The 24458-nt window shown below is 41.7% G+C and overlaps 1 protein-coding gene across 2 annotated transcripts in view; it reads right to left on the bottom strand.

The window, feature by feature from the left end:
• csmd2 (CUB and Sushi multiple domains 2) overlaps positions 1-24458 on the bottom strand; it is a 225303-nt gene that overhangs the window by 154490 nt on the left and 46355 nt on the right. For both annotated transcript variants that reach the window (XM_070983997.1, XM_070983996.1), the window contains exon 4: positions 818-1012. In XM_070983997.1, coding sequence (XP_070840098.1) covers positions 818-1012 — 195 coding nt within the window. The remainder of the gene's footprint in view (positions 1-817; positions 1013-24458) is intronic.

Raw genomic sequence — 24458 nt, forward strand, 5'->3', positions numbered from 1 at the left:
GAAATACCCTACTAAGTCCTGTGTTCAGTAGAGGACATCCTGGCCTTTCCAATGATATCTCATGTGTTTGGGTGGGATGAGGGGAACTTTGTTTTCATGCTGAGACAAAGTGGAGACTGCAGCCAAACGCAAATGCCAGGAAAAGAGAAAAGATAAGTGAAATATTGTTAAGCTATTGTTTTTTAACTATGGTATTCATATATTTTCTTGTTTATGAACATGTCAGGAATCAGAAATTGAAGCCAGAGTTCAGTTAAACTTTTTTGGGAAAAATAATAGCAATGTTATGAATGTTTATGTCACTTTTGTTCAGTAGTTCAACAAAAGATACAGGCCAAATGTTCAGTTTCATTTAAAAAATGGACTGACATTCTTGTTTTCTTGTCAGCCTATTTTGATTTTGTTGTGCTATGGTAAAATTGTTCTGTTAGTCCACCACAGTGGACATGCTGCAAAATCTAAAATAAAAACATTTTTACAAAATTCTAAATTGTGAGTTGTTGTTTTAGCTCCAAAAATAATAAAATAAATTGAAACTTTTACTACTACTCTTGGTTCTCAGGAGGATATCTGTAACCAGCCTGACAGTTGATCCTAAAATAACTGCCCTATTATTGCACCAAATGTTTTATTTTTTGTTACTTATCTATTTTTAAATAACTGTCATTTAACCAAACTAAATTTGTCACATATCTCTAAGATGGCTGTCAGCCCTCAGGGTAATATATTTTCCAACAGAAGCAATTTAAATCGCTAAAAACTTTTATTTTGTGGACAAAAACACTTATGACAGACAGTTTTCAACAGTCCTCCATACCTCTGCAGTAGGGGAGGGGGAAATCCCAGGCAGCAGTGCCCGCTGAAGTGGCAAGACAGGACAGGGTGGTGTGACCCTCCAGCACGTAGCCTTGGCTGCAGCTGTAGCGGATTTTGTCCCCGATGTTGAACGTGGACCCCTGCTGGTGGCCGTTGAGTAGCTGCCCAGGATTACCACAAGTATAGCTGGGCAGAGCTGGAGAGAGAGGGCAGAGGAGTTAATGAGGGAGTTTGTGCTAAAATCTGTGGCACTGTGTCATGTTAGTACTGACAGGAGTCACAGAACGGAGGAAGAAGTCAATGACACACACGCACACACAAAGCCATCTGCTCATGTCAACATCTGACCCAAGCAATGACTTACTTTAACAACACACTGATCAAATCATCTCCTGGTCATGCACAGGGTGGCAGCTAATACAATGCCACAAACCAGAAGAGGCTATGTAAAACCACACAGTCAATAAAAGTACCGGGATATGCAACATAACATGTATGTTTTAAAACACTGTATATCCAGTGCAGTTAGATTTACATTTCCATTTCATTCTCCCTAAAGCACTTCAAGTTACCACTGTCGTCACTCCAATAAAATGCAAATAAGTGGGCCCAGTATAAACAGAGCATTGTCTAAATGAGTGTTATTATGCTAATCAAGTTTAAAGGAAGTTCAGCCAATCTCTTGCTCCTGACCCTCTTGCGTCAGTCTTGCTGTAAAAAACATGTGATTGTAATTTCTGTTGCCCCTGGTGACATACAGGAGGATAGCTGAGCCTCCCGTACATTCACTCCAATGCTCTTTAGGTGTGTGGAGTGGGTAGATGGCTCTGATCTCGCTGCATCTCAAACAATGAATCCAAAGAGTATGAATAAAACGGCCATGATCAAACACGCATCTCATACAAACACGCGCGTGCGCACACACGCACTCTGTCATCCAGCTTACAGACCCAGTCACACACTCCCACGCAGTGAGTGAGTTGGCCAGTGCATGTGCTGGACTTTGGATGAAACTCAGTCCCTCCACAGGGGTTGGCCTGAACTCCAGAGAGGACAGAATGGCTCCTATTCAGCGACACAGCTTAGCGGCGCCTCAACATCGCACTCAACGCACACTTGCTTTTCTACACCATCGGATGTCTCCAGCTTCATTATGTATTACAAAAGATTAGAACATTTCAAAGACATGTATTTTGGCTCCACAACAAACTGTTAATCTTAATAAGAAATCCAGCCCAATATTCAGTTTTGGAAAACATTTTCTTATTTGTTTTAAGATAAATAAGGTTAAACATGGACTTTGCACAATGATGCGATAAGGTTCTTTTCCTCGTGAAAATATCATTTGTTTTCCCATGTCACACACAAAAATGCTTAAATGCATGTTAATTAAAAAAAAACAAACATTTGTTTTGTTTGTTTTCATCTTTTCCCCTGTCTAGCCCAGTAAGCTCAAACTTCCTTGCAGCAAGGTCTAACAAGGACGGATCAATCATTTTGCCCAACAGTGCATTCCACAGAGTTTGAGCTGTGGAATTAACTGGCTTGGTAAATAAAATGTCCAGTCCGCTCCTCAGACAACAACCACGACCTCTATGTGCTTGATTTCAAACGTGTGTGTGTGTGTGTCCTCACAAAGGTGTACTTTAGCTGTGAAGCTGAGACAGTGCAAGCCTTCTGTGACGCCGTCTCTGACCGTGTTTGTATTCAGCAATCTATGTCCATAGACGGGGTGTTGAGGGATTTTCAGAGGGCAAAGACGTTCAAAACAAAGGCGATGTACTGCTGTCTCACCAATACTAAATGTTGGTTCCCATATTTGAAAAAAGCATTAATTGACTGACAAAATACAAATTGATACTAATATCAAATGTCAGACAAAGTTTGAATCATTCATGAAGCACACTGTTATTTAAAAATGAGACATAAAAATAAAAGTATTGCTATTTGTGTTTGTTTGTGTCGAGGGATGTTGTGGGTAATGGACTTCAGTTAATTCTCACCATTAAAAAAAAAAATGTTATGCTCACATTAATTTCTGCATTTAAATTACTTTTTGATTAAAAATGTGTCAAAATGTCCCAACTGGCTAACCCAATCCAATGCTATCTTGCTTTAAATGGATTTCCAGCCTAAAAATATACGAGCTGCTTCAATCCAGAAATTCAGCATCAGCATTGTTGGCCAACGGCAAAACACATGAGCCAAATCCTTCCTGTCACCCACAACATTAGACTATTTTTCCAAAGAAGCTTTTAAAGGGTCAGATCAGCATGACTCACTGATGGCAGAAGACTGCAGCTGCATTTTGTACTTGTAGCTACATCCCAAGCAGTGATTTCACAGCAGGTGTTTCCCATCATCTGTTGAGTGGAGAACACCTGCTCAGACATCAAGGATTCTTCCTTTAATGACTCAGTGCTGGTTTACCTTTAAAAGTACCTGGTTAATATTTGGGTACTCTTCCTCTGTACTCTGATGACAGACTGACTTGTCACTTTCAGGCTCCACTGTGCCATAGCCTTTATTCTGACCAGCCGAGGCCATACTATTAAAACTTCTCCTCCATCATGGGATTAGCATACACACAAGGACTCTGTCTGATTAGCATATTAGCCACTGGGACTGAGGCTTCAGTGCTGCTGCACGGCTACAGGGGGCCCTGGCAGCATGCAGGTAACTGCTTCACCCCTGTGGTTGTGACCGTGTTAGACTGGATCAATGCATTTCTGGGGTCACAGAAGTTTGTGTGTGAGCAACATTTTAGAGGTTGAAGGGGAAGTTGGTCACCTGGGATAAAATGAAAGGATGGAACGGTGGAGTGAGGTATGGGAATAGATACCTTTCTCGCAGCAGACATTTTCACTTGTCAGACACAGGTGTAACTAACAACCTTAACACTGGCTACATTTCCATTTTGGTGTGCCAGCGCCAGGGCCCTGATACTGCACATGGCGGATGACTGGCATGGATTACTGGCAAGCCAAATGGAACGGAGCCATCATTAATGTTATTAGTAACACCCGTGCTTGCCCTGCTATTACAAGTTAAAATGTCCACGTTGAGAACAGCATTTGGAATTATGGCGGTGGGAAAAAAAAACTGATGATGACAACAGATGCTGTATTCAAGGTGTATGCGAGGCTGTGAGAATGACAGTGTGTGTGTGTGTGTGTGTGTGTGTGTGTGTGTGTGTGAGAGAGAGAGAGAGCGACAGAGCGAAAGAGAGACGGAGATGAACAGGATGACTGATTTCATTGCATTAAAACTGATTGAGGGTACAGCATTGTCAGAGTATAGATGTGCAAGTATGGGTATGCATGTGCTCTATGAAAGTGTGTGTGTACGTGCGTGTGTGTGTGTATGCATGTTAGCGATTTTCTCATCACACTCTCCATTTCAGGTTATTAGTTTGGGCAGTAAATTAAGTCTTAACGTGCCATTACTGGTGCAATCCCCAGAATAGGGGCACTGAAGTGGCAATTTTTTTTTTTCCAAACCTGCCCGAGAATCTATATTCTCTTTATTCCCAAAACGTGAATTTATCTGTCCCCGACAAACATCATGAGTAAAACACATTGACAATATTTGCTTTAATGCTTCGAGGCAGCGGCACTCATAGCGCATAATACACCTGAAAATGACATTGTTTTTCCTCTCACACAATTATTTTCTGTCAATTTGATAGCGGTAGAATTTTGTAGCAGACAAAAATACCATTCATGCAAAGGTAATGCCTCTCTTTACCTATTGTGAGCAGGAGAATCTCACTGAGTATCAATATAGCCAAAATCAGGAAACCAAAACAGCAGTGTATCAGAAACAACCAGCCTTTTTTGTACCTTAAACCTATTTATCACAATCTCATCCATCGATTCCTGCAGGCTAAATCCTGAACAGAGAGAGAGTATGAAAAAGGCAAATGGCGAGGAAGGACCACAAAAAAGCCAAACACACACACCAAGGAGCTTGAGAGGAATAATGAGAAAATTTGAAACATTTGCAGGGCAACCTCACATTTTTCTCCATTAATTTCCTCCCCTGCACCCTCTCTCATACATCAGAATTACTTCACAAATTATTCCACAAGCTTTACAGCCTCCATGGCAGCTCTTAGTGGTTTCTGTTTGAAACCAGAGAGGTGCATTCATTCCATGGTGGTCTGGCTTCTGTCATCACGTGGACTATTATATCACAACCCCCCATGCCCAGGCCCACAAAAGCAGCCCTCTGGTGTTTGTCATGGCAGGTCCATAAGTCACCAGGATGGGACACTCTGACATGGCCCGTCCCTGGGGCCCAAATGCTTTAAGCACTTCCACTGCTGAAACGGCAAAGGATGCTCCTCGTCCATCAATGCATCCCTCTCCACTGGCTAACAGTAGAAGCGTACGAGCACACTCAAGTGCGCACTAGCACGTACACGCTGAGAGCAAGCAGCCCTGCCATCCATCACACCATCCGTCCCTTACATCACCTGCCTACATTCCCGCGTTCCTTCCCTTTTCTCCTCATACCCTCTCATTCTAGTGACTGGGACAGAGGACAGTGGAGAAGGAGATGGTATGAAGCGCGTCTCCTGTGGGAAGACCTTTGAACCTAATAAGACTGATGCTCTCTCTTCCTGGGAGTCTTCAAGCCTGTTTCTCAATTTGTCATCCTCTCTTTCTCAGGAAAAAAAAGGGCATAGTTATATACCCTTGCATACTGTGAAACCCATTTGTCACAAAATGGTCCTTAAAAAAGCTTCTGCTGTAAAATAAAGAGATCATGAATTTCTTAGCAATTTGTAGTAAGAGGCATGGTCTAAGAAAGTGTTTCCATGTTTAATAGATGGATATAGTTGCTGCAAATGGTCGAATGGAAAAGGATATAAAAGGAGAAAAAAAAGAATCGCAGAAGGACAGAAAAAGAGCCGATTGGTTTATTGTTTCTCTTAAGTTAGGAAGGTTAGTCACAAGCTGAGGTTAGGCAAAGGGCAAGAAAGAGAAAGAGCAAGCCATGTGACAGCTGGGGAGACAAGAGACAAACTGTCCAATATCAGTCTGCCTGCCATGTATCAACAGATCCGTGACTGACAGGAAAAGTATTTACACATAAATAATCTTGAAATACATTGTGAAGATGCAGCATAAAATGCATGTATCAGGCCACAACGCTAGCTATTTTTCTCTTCCAATCAGCATTTTTTTTTTTCTTCAATGCTCCATCTTTGTTTCAACAGAAAAAAAAAAAAAAAAACAATGAAAGGGGTTGGGCGGGGAAGAGTTTAAGACTGAGTCATATTTTGGAGTAAGAGGAGACAGAGGGAGATGGAGAGAAAGCTCCAGACAGACAGATGGTAAGATGCTGGAGGAAACAGCACTGTCATCAATAGGAAGAGCTTCACTCTGCAGCACCGGGCTCGAAATACACTTCCAGCAAAAGAAAGCAGGACACCGAGAGACAAGACGACCCTACAGTGACTCGCATTGTAGTGTGTGAGTGTGCACTTAAGAAATCCAACCCAGTTCACTAAAGATTGAATGTTTGCACTTACCTCTCTGCAGATATTTATGTACACACCTTTGCATTCGTCACATCTTACATCACTCTTAAATCTTTCTTTGCGATTTCCTGCCACTTTCTGTTCCCTTTCCTGTGCCTCTTTCCCTTTCTCTCCATCTTCCTGCTATGCATTTGGAAGTGACATTGCGAGATCGATCCCAACACGTAGGTGCATTAGCTCAATAAGCAGTTTCTGCTTTGTCAAGCAGCAATTCAATCAATGCCTCGTGTTCCCTACACACGGGCTGGACAAAAGCTGGCAACTCCCATCACTTCTGGTTAGGGAGGCTGAGGAATGCAGAATTTAACTCTCCTTCTCATCCAGGAAATAGATCGCATCCTGCGGTTGAGTGTGTGCACGTGTGAGCGTGTGTAGGTGTTTTATGTGCATTATACAGTGAAAAAAAAAGTATCTGCTAATAAAGAATCTGACTCAATAGATGTGAGTGACTAGACTTCATTGTGTTTCTCCTTGAGGCCTAACAAGTGTGATTAATGAATTTTCCTCTTCATTAAACATTTCCAAAGCTGCGTTTTCTTGAAACTTTGAAACCTGCCTTGTTCATTGTATCCCTGTTTGCTATCAAGCAGTGTTCTTCTTCCCTGCCTTCGCTGCCTCATTGTTGTATATCCCGGCATGCCACCTGTAGATCAGTGGAATAGTGTGACACCATCAGCTGGAATATGGATCGTATGTGGATCATGTCTTGGCGGCTCGATTTTCTAAAAATAAAAAAACTGACTTAGGGCCTTGGTCTGGGCTACACAATCATGCACACATCATTTAGTATCCTCTCTGGATAAAGTGTAGCAGTGAAACATTGCTTCCATGTGTTTGTTTTTGTTTTTGTGTTCATGCCTGAGTGAGTGGTGAGTGAAACAGAAAACATATTCTTCCCATGCTTCAGTGTTGTCACAGCGTCTGTCCTTATTTAACCTCTAAAGTTCACTTTTTTCAAGAAGTCAAGCAGTAAAGAAAATCAACTAACAATAAGTTAGATAAGTGATTTTGAGAATATAAAAGCCAGAGCTCCAATGCTTGGAATCCAACCAGCCCACATCTGTCATGCACTAAATTTGCCTTGTCATATTTTTAACCCAAGTTATAAGTTAATTGCGGCGTTGTGTTCTCTACAGCAATCCTTTCCTGTTACGCCTCCTTTCTAAATTCAGTGGAAACAAACACTTAACCCAGCCACTTTAGACAGGCAAGGGAAAACCCTTATCAAATTTGCCAAGGGTAACCACATTTGAGTGTGTTTATATGTGTGTAAAGGTGTATGCGTACGTGTGTGTGAGGGCAGTAGTTAACATTGCACTGCGTGACGCTGCCTGAATGGTTTGGGGTTAGAGATCCAGCATTGAAAATCCCTGTCTGATTTTGAGCTTAGCTGTGAATAAAGCTTGTCTAACTTGACAATAAGAGAAATTCTGGAGTGAGAATGAGGGTTTGAACTTCTGTGCGCACACAATCAAACGCGCACACACGCACAAATGCATACAAATACAGACTGGAATGGACTCTGCTTATCCTCATTTCCCATGCACACAACAGCAGGTGCAGTAAAAGGGCCAGTTGCTGTGTGGGAGGCGCTGAGGTGTGAAAGAGAGCTCATACAGAATTGATGGTTGCTGACAATGTCTGCAAAACGGAATAATGTGCCATTCAGTAGCCATTCACTATATATGAGACTAAAGAAAGAGGGATCGGGGAGCATGAGAGACCTTCAGTGAAAGCCAAAAGACAGATGAGAGACAGGGCTGGGGGAGCTTGGAAGTGAGATCAACACAGCTGTGTACAGCCTTGACTCTGTCTGGCTCGAAGCATCTAAATCCCCCTGGCTTTTCAGGCTTATCTCTCCACTGACATTACTCTTTCAAACAAAAAATCACAGAAATCTGCTGGTCACACCTGCAAGCTCAAGTATACAGGTGCACACAGCCGCATTTATCCAAAATCAACAAGATTACGTGCGAGCGCACTTGTTTACTTAATAGCTGTCAATATGTTACTGTGGGGGGAAAAAAGAGCATTGGTGTCAATCAGTGTTTGACATCATCTAAGATATTAGCATCAGAAATTCAGATCAGCGCTTCCCAAGAAAGACTGTCTGGAAAGAATGTTATTTGGAAGTGAATATTTTCATTTATCATTTAGAAGTGAACATTTTAGGCTAAGAGTCATGCTAAAGGAAAGGTCACGATCACCAAAAACTTAGCATCCATTCTCTGGGGAAACTTAATATTCACACCAAAATGAATGGCAATGTGAGCGCCTGCACTGAAGTGTGATGTACAGCCAGCTGGAAGAACATCACCATCCTTAGGTCCTATTTTTGGGACAAAAACTACAAGCCCACTACGCTGCTTTCTCGTTTTCCAGCATTTTGTCTCGCTTGGCCCTCCCCTCAGCCAATCCTGTCTCCCCTGCTCTGCAGGTTGCCGTGGAAACAGTAAAGGCCCACCAGAGAGGACTTTGTAGAAGGGGAAGTGTTGATGCGTAAATGTGCAGGTTTGTGGGGAATATGAGAAAACAAACACAGCTCGTTTCTTAGAATGCAGTAAATCTGGAAAGCCTCCAACATGTGTAATCCTCTTGACCGTATCCAGCTCTCATAGCTATTCAGGTTGTCTTCCAATCTGCGTCGGCATGTTTTTTCACATCACGTGACAAGGACATGGAGCTAAAGCCTTCAGTGAAATGCCAGTTCAAGCTGACATCCCCATTAACTGTGTCTCCTTCAGCAGATTTTAGTTTTAGTTATCTGACTTGTGGAGAGGATGAGCTGTGATGGCTTGATGAAGCAAAGGTGCACTGACAAGATTAATCAATACCTTTATTTAACCTTGGCTTTTACCCTGAATTTCTCATTTCCCTCTCTTTCTTTCCCTTCCATCTGCCACACTGAAAGGCAAGGGAACCCCACATTCACCACAGGTTGGTAGCGAAAACTACCCCTTTGATCCAAAACCAGTGGCATTGACATCAAAAGCATATCCACCTGTGATGTACTGATATGTTTTATGAGATTGATATTGATATCTGATAATTTCCTGTTTCCTGTTTAGACACAAAATGGAGTAGAAATTCAAACATAATTATCAGAATCAAGCAAAGGACAATATTAGTTTCATACTGGTGCCAGTTTGACTGATAAAAAAGAAGGGTAAGTAAGTCGCTGATGTGCTCAGTCACAAAAAACGCCAAATCCACAGTCAGCCAAACACTGGCAGTTAAAACAAAATGTGACAGAAAGGCTTGTGAAGCTGACAATGCAGCAGAAAGTGCAGATCGACTGAAAACTCTCCCAGAACGGAGTGTTAATATTCAGTCATTACTTTAGTTCTGAATTATGTGCTATTTTGCTGAAAAACACCACAAACTCCCAATACGCAGCATAGTCTCTACTGGTTTTCTAGCATTTTTTGTGATAGAATTTTAATACTGGTGATGGTAAACTTAAAAGCATTAGTATGACAAATAATGACAATTAATGTAATAGTCTTTTATGTTATTATTTGTTACAGAATTACAGGCCAGATGGGATGCTGAAGCCTGACAGGATGGGAAAAGTCCAACTGAATTTAATTTGCATTTTTTGTCTGCTGCTCTGTAAATCACTTGTGTTTTCCTTTGAGACAAAATCAGAATCCAAACAGGGAAATTTATAGTTTATGTGTCATAATGGCACACCCTACTTTTAATAAATTCTATGGAACACTTTTCAGATATCTGTGTATGTAGATAAGGCCCTTACTTTGATACAGCTGATCAAATCTTGCATACAGCAGTAAAGCCAGCTTGCTATTACAGGCAAAGCAGCCTGCTACACAACAGAAGAGCCACAGTCTCAGGACAACCACCACGTTAGCCTTCCTGCTTAAGTCTCCCTCTTATACAACTTCCAAACATGAACACACATCTTGTTCTGCACCTTGTTGAATAAGTGACCAAACACTGGCCAGGGAAAAGCACACTGCTCATGTCAGTGTTCAGGTGAGATTAGCTGCTCTGCTGCAGCACATTAAACAGAAGGTGCAGATGTCACACAGCGTAGCATCAACACACGACAAGGAGACTCCAAAAAGGAATGAATTATGTGATATTTATGTGATTTCAACGCTCTGGAGTATGTCTATTTGCTATTATTGACTGACAGAATAAGAATACAGCAGCTCTCATTCTGATAAAGGCCTTCACGGTCAAAAGGTCAGTGGAACTATTTCAGCACTCCGGAGCGAGTATCTTCCAAAGAAACGAAGCCTCTTTACACCATGCAGTTCTGCTTTTTGGCTCAACACTAACTCACAGCACTGCCTGTAGTCTGTGCGCTCCGCTTCACCAGTTAAATCATTCTGTCATCCTTATTTCTTATGCTCGCAATTTTTTTAGACCAAGTGCCCGATCTGCCGGTGTGACAGCTGGCAATGTGTTACAGTTTATTTTTAATAGAGTGGGAGCTTCAGTTGCCTTTGAGACCATATATATAACAAGAATAGAACAGGAGACGTAAAGTAAATTAGCAAAGACTCACGAGCTGCGAAGAACTGCACAGACACAATTTGCTGATATTAGCGTGTTTTCTGAGAGGATTCCCAACATGAATGAACTGTTCTAACTGCAACATAGAGTTGTGGTTTCACTGCTTCCATTCCAATCATCGGTTGCATGCCTAAAGCAGCCTCTCTCATCAACCCTGCAATTATAATCAAGCCAACCACATTTAGATCTCTTGTAATACTTTAATATTGCATTTCACCAATTACGGAATTGTAGTTATATGGAATGAGTCATGCAATCATAACATCCATTCAGCTGCTGTGTTTCAGTTCATGGCTAGTGCTCTGTTGAGCTCATTAGAGATTCCTTCACTTCTGACTCACTGTCATTGCCACAATATGATAATCCATCAGGTCATCCTCTCCTCTATTCAACCTCCCATGCGTCTTTATCTTATACTATACCTCACTTCAGATGCTTTCTATAAGACACATATCATGTAAGCATCTTGTCTCTTCTGTAGCGTTCCTTTTCTTCCTTTAACCCTTCCAACCACTAAAGAATCAGGGTGATTTGATGTGAAAGGAGAAGATTCCTGGTATTATTGCTACCCTGTTCCCTTCAAATCTCTATTCCCCAAGCTAGTCTGTCCTTTTGATTCCAAACATACTTTAGGGGGATTATTCCCAGGGGATGTTCCATTATATAGTCAATGTCTGCTTGATTCTTTATGTTTCCTTTCAACTTAATGATCACACAGATTGTGTAACAGACACTAATACATTTGGTCTTGAAGGAAAGAATATGGTCAAATACATTACTCAGACCTACCAATATTCAAGGGAACATGTAAAGTCCTTAAAATCTTAACATATAGCAGAAAGAGAGAAAGCTCTATGCACTGCGCTGCAGCTAAATCAAGTGGCATCTGGTGGTGAGCCAAGAAAAGCCCATAAATAAACCATGTGATCACCTCACTGTCACTCAAAACACTTTGCTCAGGAGCTACAGGCCCAAGCCATACAGATTAGAAATGAAAGGAAGCAGAATTCCACACTTAACGCACACAAAAGATGCCAATTATACTTCCCACCCACTCTAACGAAGATGGCTTACCCCAAAAAAATCTTCCCTTTGACACATCAGCTTGTTCCCAGTCTTTCCCTCATTACATTGAACAGCAGCTGTGAATTAAGGCCTCAAACAGAGCACGTAGCGATGCCAAATGATGGGTAAGAGACAAACACAAAACAAACAGGTGTGCCTTCACTTTCCGCTTCGGTGACGGCGCATTTGCACCCTGAGCTTGAGCAAGAGCTTGTCAGGCACACGCACAGGCAGACAGTGAGACTCTCATCAACAACAAAAATCAACACAAGCATAAGCACAAACCAGCTAAAAGCCCAGTTTGTTTGTGACTTATGAATAGATTTGTCTACTTTTGAGCAGTCGGCAGAGGAAGGTTTATTTCTCCATGACGCCTCCCAGTGGCCTCGCTTCCCTCCAGTAAATCAACCTTAAATGGCCTGGGCTGTTTCTCCATGTCGGCATCAAAACAGTGGAAATGCAAGTGAGTGCAGCAAACATTGATTCTCTGTAAGTGAAGAAGAAGTAGTACAAACACAGCTGACCCTCGCGATAGTGTTGATGAAATGATATTACGCAGAGCTTGTGCATGTGTACCTGTATGTATACACATTTGACTACAGTCACAACTTCCCAGAACAAATACACTAGACTATAAATTTGACCTTTAACTTTTAGGTGGCTAACAAGTGAATATTCAACAGACGATAAGGTCCGAAAGGGATGAGTGGAGGTAATTGGCAATAGCTGATCGATAACCCCGGCGTGATGAATTGCTGCGCATTCCAGCAGCCTAATAAAGGGAGAAATGATTAAACACAGCAGCCAAGAAAGAGCTGCTTGGTTGATAACAATTAAAACAATGAGAAAGCGTACACTGGTTACTGTTCATAATCATCGCTGGGCACTTCATCACTGATGGTAACATGCATGCAAAGCAATCTTAATGATGTATTAGATTACACAGCTGCTTCATGATAAATATGGGTCGCCCATACTGGAGTCTGCATAGCCTTTACGTTGTTAAAATGTTAATTCCAATCAAACTAATCTGGGAGAAGCAATTGGGGGGAACCAAAAGACTGCACCAAATGCCCAACTCAAAAGACAAAATGATTACAAACTGTCTTTCTGAATAACTTTTTAACTCCACCAGCTGAACGTTTTCTGGATCAATAAACTACCACAGTAATTCACCTGTGAGAGAAGAGAGTAAATAAGCCAGTAAATACCATACCGCCACAAACAATAGATGATTAGTCTGATAGGGTATTGCCTGGAATTTCTTGTGCATCTGGATAGTCACAGCATATCCTCAGGCCTCCCCTGCCTCCCACCTGCTGAGTGTCTCTGTCACATGAGCTAATGCAGAACCCCCCCCACCAAGCGATCAATACAGATATAGTTTTATACCCTCTTTCCCTTTCTCTCTCTCGGTCTGTGATGAATGACTGAACATGACATGAAACATAACAGTCCCGGCTCACCTCGTCTTCCTCACACCCTCAAGGGCTCCCTTCTCTGCCAGTCTGGTCTTCAATTACCCGAGCATAAGTGGACACTAATTCGCTCCAAGTTCCAGGCTTCTTCACCCATATTGCTTCCAGCTTGCACATACTCTTGCATCGACACTTGGCAGTGAAGAAGGCAAACGGCAATTAGATAAACAAGAAAAGAGCACATAAGTCACAAAGCACCATTAAGAGTCGCTGCTTTCATGTTGTAAAAAAAAGCTCCATGTACAAAAGAAGATTCATAACCTCGGTCTCAATGCGGATACACATTTGAACACACTGTGCGCACACACGCTCACACACATATTCAGAAGCATGTTCCTTCCTCATCCCCGCTCAGAAACAATGACACCCTAATCCAAGGACAATACGGGCACTAATCCACACAAAACAGGGATTGTAGGGAGAGACAAACGTGGGATGGGGGAGAAAAAGAGCTAGCATGCTAACAAGAAAAAGAGGCTAATCCTGATGAGAGATAGAGGCTGAGAGAGAAGGATAAAAATGACTGTTTAGGGAGAGCAAGACAGATGGAGCAAAAGAGAGAGCCACAGAATTGAAATATGAAACAGAGAGATAGACAGAAGAAGTGTGGTACAGACATAAATGGTCCAGACATCAAAGCATATTTAATTGACAACAACAAAGATTCTAATTTTGTTGTTTGAAGTCAACTCACAGAGTAACATTAATAAGCAAAAGCTGATCAAATCCAACAGCGAGAGTTGTCATTTCAGCCAGTAAAATCGATGGTTGATAAATAAGCACAGAACACACACAAAAACACCTTTCTGCCTTTCCAGCGTATACATTCACAGAGGCTTTTCTGGACAATTCCCTTCGATTTGATTAGCTTTTTGCAATACCACACGCTAAACTTCAAACACAAGCCAAAATAACATATTTCCTCTGTGACTAAAAAAAAATGATTGGGCTGATTCCATCTTCAAGCACAAGAAAACTCAGAAACACTTAATTGATTAAATATTGTTCAGATGTGGCTCAGATGTGGGGAAACTCACCAAAAAGCAGTCATGGCAAGTTCAAACCAACAAAAGCAGAGCTAATAGTACTTCAAACTGGATTCATCCTTACACCCCTCATGGAAAAGGGGGCGCCGTTTCAAAAGGTGAACAATCACCCTTATTTACAGCAAGCTGCTTGATGGGGGTTATCTCAGGCTGCAATTAATTACATCAAAGTCTACGATCCAGAGGGCTGAGCAGATGACATTTACAAGAGGCTGACCGAGGTGTTTAATTACACCCTTTCATAAAGTGGCAGAATTAGCGTGCCAGGCTGATACCGCACATAAAAAGTGGAGGAATAACAACACTAGCAACCTTTTGGAGGAGTCAAACAAAACAGGTAAAAGGGGATGAAGTGTTCTGGGTGACATTTTATGCGGTCAAAACCCAATAATGAAGTGCGATGTCAGAGGAGAGCAGTGCAGGGCGCGTGGTGCTTTTTGGGGAGATGAGCTCACGGACTAAAAAATGCATGGCTGTGGAGAGAGGTGAGCGCTGTGCATGCGTAACGGTGCAGCAAATGTGCCCGTGTGGCGTTCCTTGTGTTCATCTGACCTGCTTTTTCGCGATGATGAATCTCCAAAAGGGTGGAGTAAGAAGATTCGCATAGCTTCATCCATTACCTCACAGCTGCGTCTCACCTCAATCATCATATCTCTTTTTCTATTTTTACTTTTCCTATTTTTCTTCTTCTGCATATGCTCTCTCTCTCAATCTCTCAGTTCTTTCTGTAGCTAACCCCTCTCCACTGGTTGATGTCTCTTTCCCTGTGTCTCCCCCCTTGTCTTTCACAACCTCCCTGTCTCTTTGTGAGAATGTTAGGATGCAGCGAGGGTAGGCCCTGTCAACATGTAGTGTGTCAGTGTGGAAACAGCAGGGAGCACAGAGGGCCTTTCACAGAAGCCAAAATAAAGACAGGCATGCGAGAAACACCTCGGTGTTCACTCTTCCTGACTGCACAATAGACAACCCTGTATGTATGTGCAGTATAGAAATATACATAAGCATGCTCACTTGCACATAAAAACAGATACACAACACACATCCCGCCCACTGCCCGGGTATTCGCCTCAGTCTGTCTGTCACTTTGTGCCATTGTCACACTGCTCACACCTCAGTTGCTTCCCCACAGTGGGACATGCTTCCTCTGCTGCGATCCACAGACATGTGTTCAGCCCATTGCAAAGTCACACAAATACGTCCACACACACACACACACACACACACAAATGTGCACACACACAGCTTGTTCCAGGCACTCAGTCAAACATCCCCCCATCACACAGTCACATTTCCAGAGGGACTGTGTTTTTCACACTTGAACTGTGTGAGACACACGGGTGGTAACGTGTCCTTTCAATATGAACTTACTTATTTTCATGGATTGGTTTTAATTTGGATTATTGATTGAAGCATTGATCTTATCTTTTCTTGTTTGACTGTATCGGGTCTTTTCTACTGAGTATGATGACAGTTATATTGTGTTTGCATGACTGGATGAAGGTGTCTGCTGAAAGAACAGCTAATGGAGGAGTATGAAACACAAACTTTCAATGTTATGGATTATATATACAGCCTATGCCATGCAAACACCCTGCATTTTCAAACAACCAAGTAACCGAGCTTTACCAAATTGACTAAAAGTATCTGAAAACAACATAAAGCAGGCGGTCAGATTTTCTTTTTCTAAATGATTATGATAACATCAATGAGTGCACATTTACTTTCGTACATGGTCTCATCTCTTGTGAGAAATACTTGTGTAATTGCCCACGCAGGCAGCCATAGAGAACTGGTGGAATAGATGGACAGGCACACACTTCTTGGCTGCTCTGAGGCACTGCAAACAAACTCACCCAAAGCCACAGGTTCACAGGGAAGGCTGACCTCTCTGCACATGCTCCACTGCACAGCGGCTGCATCATGCTATGTTTGAGTGGGCACTCATGTGTCCACTTGTGTGAATGGGTGTGCTTGAATGTCTTCTGCGCAGATGTGTTCGTGTGTCTGTGTGCAACTATGGTGTGGGAGTGTTGTTTTCCATCCTTTATCTGTAGAGCAAAACAACAACTTGTCCTGACCGCAGACTAGACCCTGTCTTGCCGCCCATTCACCCAGAAAACAAATAGAGGGCAAGAAGGAATGAGGATAGAGACCCAAAAAAATGAGAGTGCTGTGCAGAGCATACACGGCTGGCAATGACTTGCGGGGCAATGGGAACTGTCAAGAGCTCTCTTAGCTCATGTCAGTTGTATAAAAAGAGAGGAAAAAGAAGAAAGAAAATATGAAAAATAATCCCAAACAGGCTCAGATGTGGGATTCAGTATCAAATATTAACATAATGTGAAGCAGGGAAGAGACGGCTGGAAGGATTCCAACGACATCACTCTCTCAACTGAACCGCACCAGTCATTTTTCAGTAAAGAACAATATGATGCGTGATTACACTTGAACTAAGTCTAAGGGGGTGGAATTTGACTTCACTTTCTGTTATGACGAGTGTACAAATTATTTGACTTCTTCAGAAGTCAAAAATATTGTCTGTAGAAAACGAGAAACAGGCCCAGAATAGATTATTGTTCTCTTAATTAGAAAGTATTTAAATAAAAGCAATTCACTGATTTAGTAGTAAAAATGAAAAACAGGTTTGAAATACTAATGCATCATGGGTAAGTTGCATAAAATTCATCATTTCTTGAGAGTTGTCTGTTTCTGGTGCACTGTAGTATTGATTCAGGGTGTGTGTTTGTGAAAGTCAGTGTACATGCCAGAATGCACTATGTGTGTGTTTACGTAAGAGTGTCTGTCTCTCTCTGTGTGTGTGTGTGTGTGTGTGTGTGTGTGTGTGTGTGTGTGTGTGTGTGTGTGTGTGTGTGTAAACAGTCTTCATTAGGCTGACGGAGAACTGCCACACAACAATCAGCCATTAATTAAGTGTCAGAAGCGTTTAACGGTCAGACACGCTGGTGGCCGAGTCTCATGCCAGACACTAATAACAGCTACAATCTGCCAGAGTGGAAGCTCTGCTTACCCAGACGTGCCAGACAGCCCACATTTTACAAGAAAATTAGTAAATACATTCAGTAAAATTACAGTCATAATAGCTGGGCTCCCATTTAACATTAACTAAGTTCAGGCTCTTGAACTCCATTCTGAGAGGAGGCACTTGTTCCTGGCTTCTTCCACTTACAGTATATCTGCCTGTCACTGTGCGGAGCAAAAGCTGTGCCACATGAACAAACACATCCATTACACACAAAGGAACCAATTGTTGCCACTCGGAGCAGTTTTTGATTTGTGCAGCGACTCCATTGGACCTGCAGTCTCTTTGACAAAAAAAGGGCATTCAGCTGTTGTGAGGGCAGGTGTGTAATTATCAGTCCCACCTGAATCACCAGGGTTTTGTCACTATTGTGTCCACAAAATGATTGCTTTGGCTTTTGTGACAAACTCTGATGCACTTTGCAATCAATTACAGCGACTACAGTAACAATTCAAGTTCAAAAGTTTTACCAAAGCTGGTGTTTTATAGATAACATAACAGCATGCAGCAAAGGCTCAGAAAAACTAACAATACTGGCGTCCAGTTTAAATGTGCTTATGGAAGAAATTAGTGTTTTGTTCGAAGGCTTAATAGAAGGCTCAAGGTTGCCTGACGGTTGAATTAATTCTCTGAAACACTGTATAGGGATTTGATGAAAATACTTCACAGGGACTGGGTCTTGCCTTTTATAAAGCAGCGAAATACAGGATCAAGAGGTTCTAGACCTGGTTAGTCACTGAGGGCACACAAATGCACACTAGAAAACTTACATATCACTTTTGTTTGCCAAAAATCCAGGATTTCACCCATGTGGTTTCATGGAAATAACAGCAGTGAGTCACTACTTGTGGGAGAGCAGACATCAACAAACAAAAACTGAATCTTAATACGCCTGCAAACACACACTAAAACTGGACTGTGGCCAAGTCTGGAGGCATCTACACGGCCCTAATCTCTTACAGTAGGTTTCTGTTGGAGGCTCGATCGAACTCTTACATGGTTGACATTTACAATCCATATTACTGAAGGCTTTGGTGCTGCTATGGCAACTACACAACTCCAGTGACAGACTGGCGGTGTCTGGAAATAATACAGGATGTTTGGGGACGTGATGTCCAATACTCATTCAGTATTCGCACCTCATGTTGAACTCTTCAGTTGGGCACATTGATTTCTGTCAGATTTGTTGGACTTTCATTTTCACTCAACTTTACCGATTGGCTTATTTTTCGTACTGAAACAAATAGACCTTCTCCTCAGGAGTTTTTTCATTCAGTACAGATAGCAAAGAAAAAACAAGCAAACAGATGATATTTTAGCACCCTAGCCAATGGAACAACACTAGCTCAATAACTCAGTGTGACAGATCTTTCTCATGGCAGAGATTTTGAATGGTCAAACACAGGAGTAACTTATAACCTAAATGACTGGCTGAATTACAAATACTGTAGGTCCCAGTGACAAGAGACTGTGTGCTCATGGTCTACTGGCAGCAAAACAGGAGAAGCCAGAAAAAACATACTGACAACTGAACTATGCATCCCCTCTGCTAGCATGTCCACATAAACACCCTTTGTTTTTAGGCTCCATGTAGATATAATTTAGAACATTCATCATGAGAGACTAAGGAAGAATCAAGTGGACCAATGAATAAAATATGAGGACCGAACTTATTTGAAGTCAATATGCAATGCCTACCTAAACATGCAATGTATTATTTTTTTATAATTACAATGTTTTCCTTCCCAACATCTTTAAGACTCATTGGAGGTATTCAAGCTGAAGGAAAAACCAACCCTCAGTCTGAAAATCTTTGAGTATAATGTGTGCAAAAAAGAGACAGAAAGATGAAGAGGGAAAAGCTGATTAGTATGCAAACATAGTGGGATCGGCCTCCTTGTTTTCACAGCTGAGGAAGGACTGCTGTGCATATGTGCATGCATACACTTACACGCACACATCATATAAAGCGCATTCATAACCTGCCGAGACCAGAGAGCTGTCAAGGTAGTTAGAATGGAGAAGTCAGTAGCGCTTGAGATGTAAAATGTGTTAAGCTTTTCTGAGATGCCTTCTGAATACATTTACTTACTTTTCTGAACAATATTCCACATTATCTATTCAAAAGAATTAGCTGTGCATCGGAACAAACGCCGTGCCTAACATGGCAGCCGGCCGCTTGATACCATGTTGGCATTTAAAGAGGCCATGGCCTTCTCTGGTCCCTGACCTTCTGCCAGAGTGCACTTGCACACAATATTGAAGTAATTTATTGACCATGAATACTGTTCTATGGAAAACTATACCGACAGTAACATGGTCCACCTCTTTCCATTCATTTAGGTTTTGTAGTATAGAATCATAACTCTGTTTCCACACAAAACACACAACCATCAGAAAGGCCACTTCAAGAAGCATAAAACACACTGGGAATTTTGTGATAGGTTATCTTCTACGCATTCAGGGGACCTACTGCCTTTTCATATAGTCTGTGATGAGAGGACAATGAGCTCAGACAGGCACTGTGCAGAAAAGCCACATGATCTTGAAAACTTGATTGCTGGGTCCTCATAAACCCTGTGTCCTTCCACTTTCTCAGTAGAAGTCACTTTAATAATAATAAACTTTATTTGTATAGCAACTTGCATACAAGAAGTATAGCTCTAAGTGCTTCACGACAAAGAATTTGTGCTGCACATAACAAACAGATGGACTGAACATATCTCTACTTTAAGTTGAATCCTGGAGTTGACATATTATCCTATCTTTATTCCAAGTCTGTATTTCAAATCATTCATGTATCAGATATCCTACTGCCGCAACTGTAATGTAAGTGCAACTAAAAAAAATGTGTGTAATTATACATAAAATGAGCATGAGAAGTTTATTATCTGTATTTCAGATGGACTTGTGCTTGTTTTGATGTAACAATAACATAAGAACAACCTAACACATGTGCTAAACCTCCATAACAGCTAGGGAGACCTACATGGGACAAAAGAGCAATGCATCCATACAAACTGTATGTGGAATGGCCGTATTCTTTAAAAGCAAACAGAGAGCAGGCTGCATTGCTACGTTTGCGAGAGGGCAGTATACATCAATAGAGAGGAGACAGGAATATAATGTGGCTGTTGAATGAGGCTGAATGTGTAATCAAAATCATTCAAACAATCAATGTAAATTGCTCTCTGGTAAACAATTACTTTTGTGTATCTTTCCTAATCAAAGCCAAATTTACCAGAGCGAGCAGCAACAACATCCAAGTATCTCTTAGGTGCTCAGCAGGTTATAAAACCCCCTCAACCCCTCCTGTTAAATTAGACACAAACACACAAACAGGGCTGTAATATGCCCCTGTGTAAAACGTGTATTAGTCCCTGTGGAGGGAAAATAGAGCATTAAGACTGCAGAATTTGGTCCACATTTCTCCTCTTCTTGCGCCATTGTCATCATACCTTCATTTGGCCATCTCCCTGACTTACGGGGATGAGCCCCATTTTTTCCAATTAGGTACTAGACTCACTCATGCTTCGCTGCTTCCTCATCACCCTCATCTATTCGGACCCCATCTACCTCTCTCTCATGTTAATAGGAAGAGGGGGCAGGGAGGGGGGTGAGGATGGTCGAGGGGGGAGTAGATAGAGACACTATTGTAGATCAGCTCTGATGGATGCAGGGGAAAGCAGTGCTGCTGGAAAGACTCCCCCTGCTGCTTCCTTACTCAAACAAACAAACAAAAAAAAATGTGATTGCTTACGGTGACTTATAATTGCACCAAACCCCTCATATATTCCTCTCATTCCTGCCATATACTAATTCACATTTTACTTTGATTTTCCTTTTGGAAGGCCCCCTCTTCATAATGCAGAACTACCAATACGTTGTTTACATGCATTTATAATTCACCTTAGGGTAGATATACAGCAAGTAAATGAATTTAAAGTTGGATATATGAATACAAGCAAGACTGGTTTAAAAGAATTTATACTAAATTACTTCATGAAGTATTGTGTGCATGCCTTTTTCCCCCTATTTCAGACACCTGCAGTGACTTAATGCTGAGGCAGGCTGCTTGAGTCGTGCGGCAGGGCTGGCTGTGTTTTTTTTTTCTTCGGCTGACCCAGTTGGGAGGCACATTGAATATGCAACTAAGACACAGACGGAAGAGAAACTTGGCGACACATGACTGAATAATCATCACGGTACTTTAATATTCAAGAGAGAGAAGGAGAGCGAGCATTAACGTTAGGGAGGAGGCAACGAAATATGGGAGCCATGGAGGTAAGAGGAAGGGCAAAAGAGGACTAAGTAAGGAGAGGTAAAATATGAAGAGAAAGCAGGCAATGGTGGAGCGCAAGAAATGCACTGAGACATGAAGAGATAAGAGTTCTCTCCTATTCCCAGTAGATACTTTCAGAAGCTGAGCAAATGCTCCTAATTCCCTTTGCCTCTGTTAGCCTCCTTCTTTATAGCTGCAGATTAGACATGAATAAAGAGTTTGCAAAGAGATGGAGAAGAGAAAGAGAAGAATAAGCCAGAAAAAAAGGAGTCTGGTGGTTGCCATGGTGACGAGAGGGGAGAGATTCCAGAGTGGTCTCGGCCATTACGCAGTGTGTTGGGGAGATGGACTGTGCAGCACTTAGGCTTATTGCAGTGTGGGCTGAAACAGAACAGATATCTAATATAGACGAGATGGGCTCACACCAAAATGGTGGATGGTAAGCACAGTCCTAATAAAAAGAGCCTGCAGAAGACGGAGGTTTTACTGCCAAAAGCTATGCTGGGGAAAGCCAATCAGGGTTAGAAAAAAGACATTTATCCCATTTGAGAAAATGAAAGGATATCCAGTTGAGTAAAAGCCACACGCACACACACATACTCTGCAACATCTACACAAAGACGTACTAAGGTACACAGACAAATGCATGCCGCTATGCGCACAAACACATAATCAGCAGTATACTGATCCCTCTCAGTCTGAAACAGTCGAGCACAACCGCTCCATTACTACAAAGCCAAGATCAACAGTTGTCATCTTTCACTTGGCAGCGGGTCAGATGTAATGAGCAGGCACAACAGCAGCTTAAGATAGGACAGTGGTTTCCTGTCCAATCTGCAAGACATTACGCAGAATTAACATCAAACAAAAGGAGCGCAATCAATTTCAACAATCTTTTGTCTCAACTGAAAGAGCCTCAATTTCAAACTTGTCCCCATAAAAACCCATAATTACAGATGTTTCCTCGAGGAGTGGAGGATTGCGACAAGTAGAAAAACAGTGAAAATTCTCCAGCAATCTCCATATTACTTCTATAAAAGGGTGACAGAAGAGGGAAAAGACTGGTTATGAGCCAAGTTTGCTTGTGAGTATCTGGCTCAAAGAAAGTGTAACAAACTGCTTCAATAAATAACGACTGTGGAGACGGAGGAAAGCGAATAAGACAAGGAAAATATTTTAGCTAAATACAGTGGATACTTGATATCTGGACTGAAGTACATAAATCTGTACTTACTAATATGTATGTTTGCCCTTTGTACACACAACTGACTACCATGCATTGTGGTGTACATTTGCTTATACAATACATATAAACCAGTTTCCTGTTAAAAATGAGCAAAAGTAAACATCTGGCTGCTCGCTTCTGACACACTTTCACTGGAACCACTGGCGGACCACTCTGCATCCCAGCCCTGACGCAAGAAAGCTGCAGTCTGGGTTGGCCCACCTACACACAGCTGGTATTCTTTACTTTCAAGTTAAAGTTTATTTTCCCTCAGGTAAACATTACACCATCCACCTGCACTGCTTTGTGTGGGGAGAAGGAAAAAAACCTGACAGCAAAGGGTACGTGCCACCGAACAGCATTACAATGGAAAACATAAATAAACACATAATTTGTCAGACTGGTTAGAGTATGGTCCATTATGGAGAGTAGCTATTTTAAACCTGAGCCATCGACACACAATAATACTCAGTATCTGTCAGACAATGAAATGAGACTATGTAGAATTCCATTATGCAAATAGTCTTGTGGTTGCCCATCACATTTTACTTCTATAAAAAATGCCAACTTGTGCACAAAGAGAAGAGAAAAAAGCCCTGGCCAAGTTTTTTTAGAGTATCTTTAGCTCAAATGAAGAGACTAACAAAATGCTTGAATAAATGACAACAGCGGAGACAGAGAAACCCAAATGAGCAAAGGATAATCCAACAGGCAGAGCTAAAGCCACAGCTCGATAGGAAATTACTGGATGGGTAAAAACAGGACAACGAACGTCAGTCTCTACGTGATGAGCACATTTCAACAATACCAGCAGATAAACACCAAACACTACTCACTGCCTGAGACCACACTGTGAGATTTCTGATTATGTAAAATCTCTGGTCATTTCCTGTTTTCAAACTTGTTTCCTGCTGACCACCGTGCACTATTTCTAACTGTGACCTAATCAAATCAAAGCAGCAGAGTGGCTCTATGCCAGTGGCTTCTGGTCAAAACGACTTTACACAAAGCAGCACAAAGCACTGTGTCAGCTTCTGTGACATCTTCCTGGTGTTTCACGGCTTCCTGGGTAGTTCAATAGCACACAAGTTATTTGAAACTTCACATTATCCCTGCCTGACAGCAGGTATGAGGCTGCCAACTAATACAATGGAGAAGAAAAGATCTATTGTTGAAATTAACTGGGAAAATTTTAAATCAAAACTTTTAATCTTTTATCTCTTCAATAATGCTTCAGACGTAAATATCACAGAAATTGGCTACAGTGGCTGAATTCTTTGAATTAGTATTTGCTTTGGCCAGCATTGAATACACGCAGAATGATTTTTTTTATTTATTTATTTTTTTTGTGTGTGTATATCAAGCTGATTTGAAGCCTGTGTTAAAATATAATCAGTAAATAGATTAAACAGGTCC

The sequence above is a fragment of the Chaetodon trifascialis genome, chromosome 17, assembly GCF_039877785.1.
Source record: "Chaetodon trifascialis isolate fChaTrf1 chromosome 17, fChaTrf1.hap1, whole genome shotgun sequence".
Taxonomy (NCBI): domain Eukaryota; kingdom Metazoa; phylum Chordata; class Actinopteri; order Chaetodontiformes; family Chaetodontidae; genus Chaetodon; species Chaetodon trifascialis.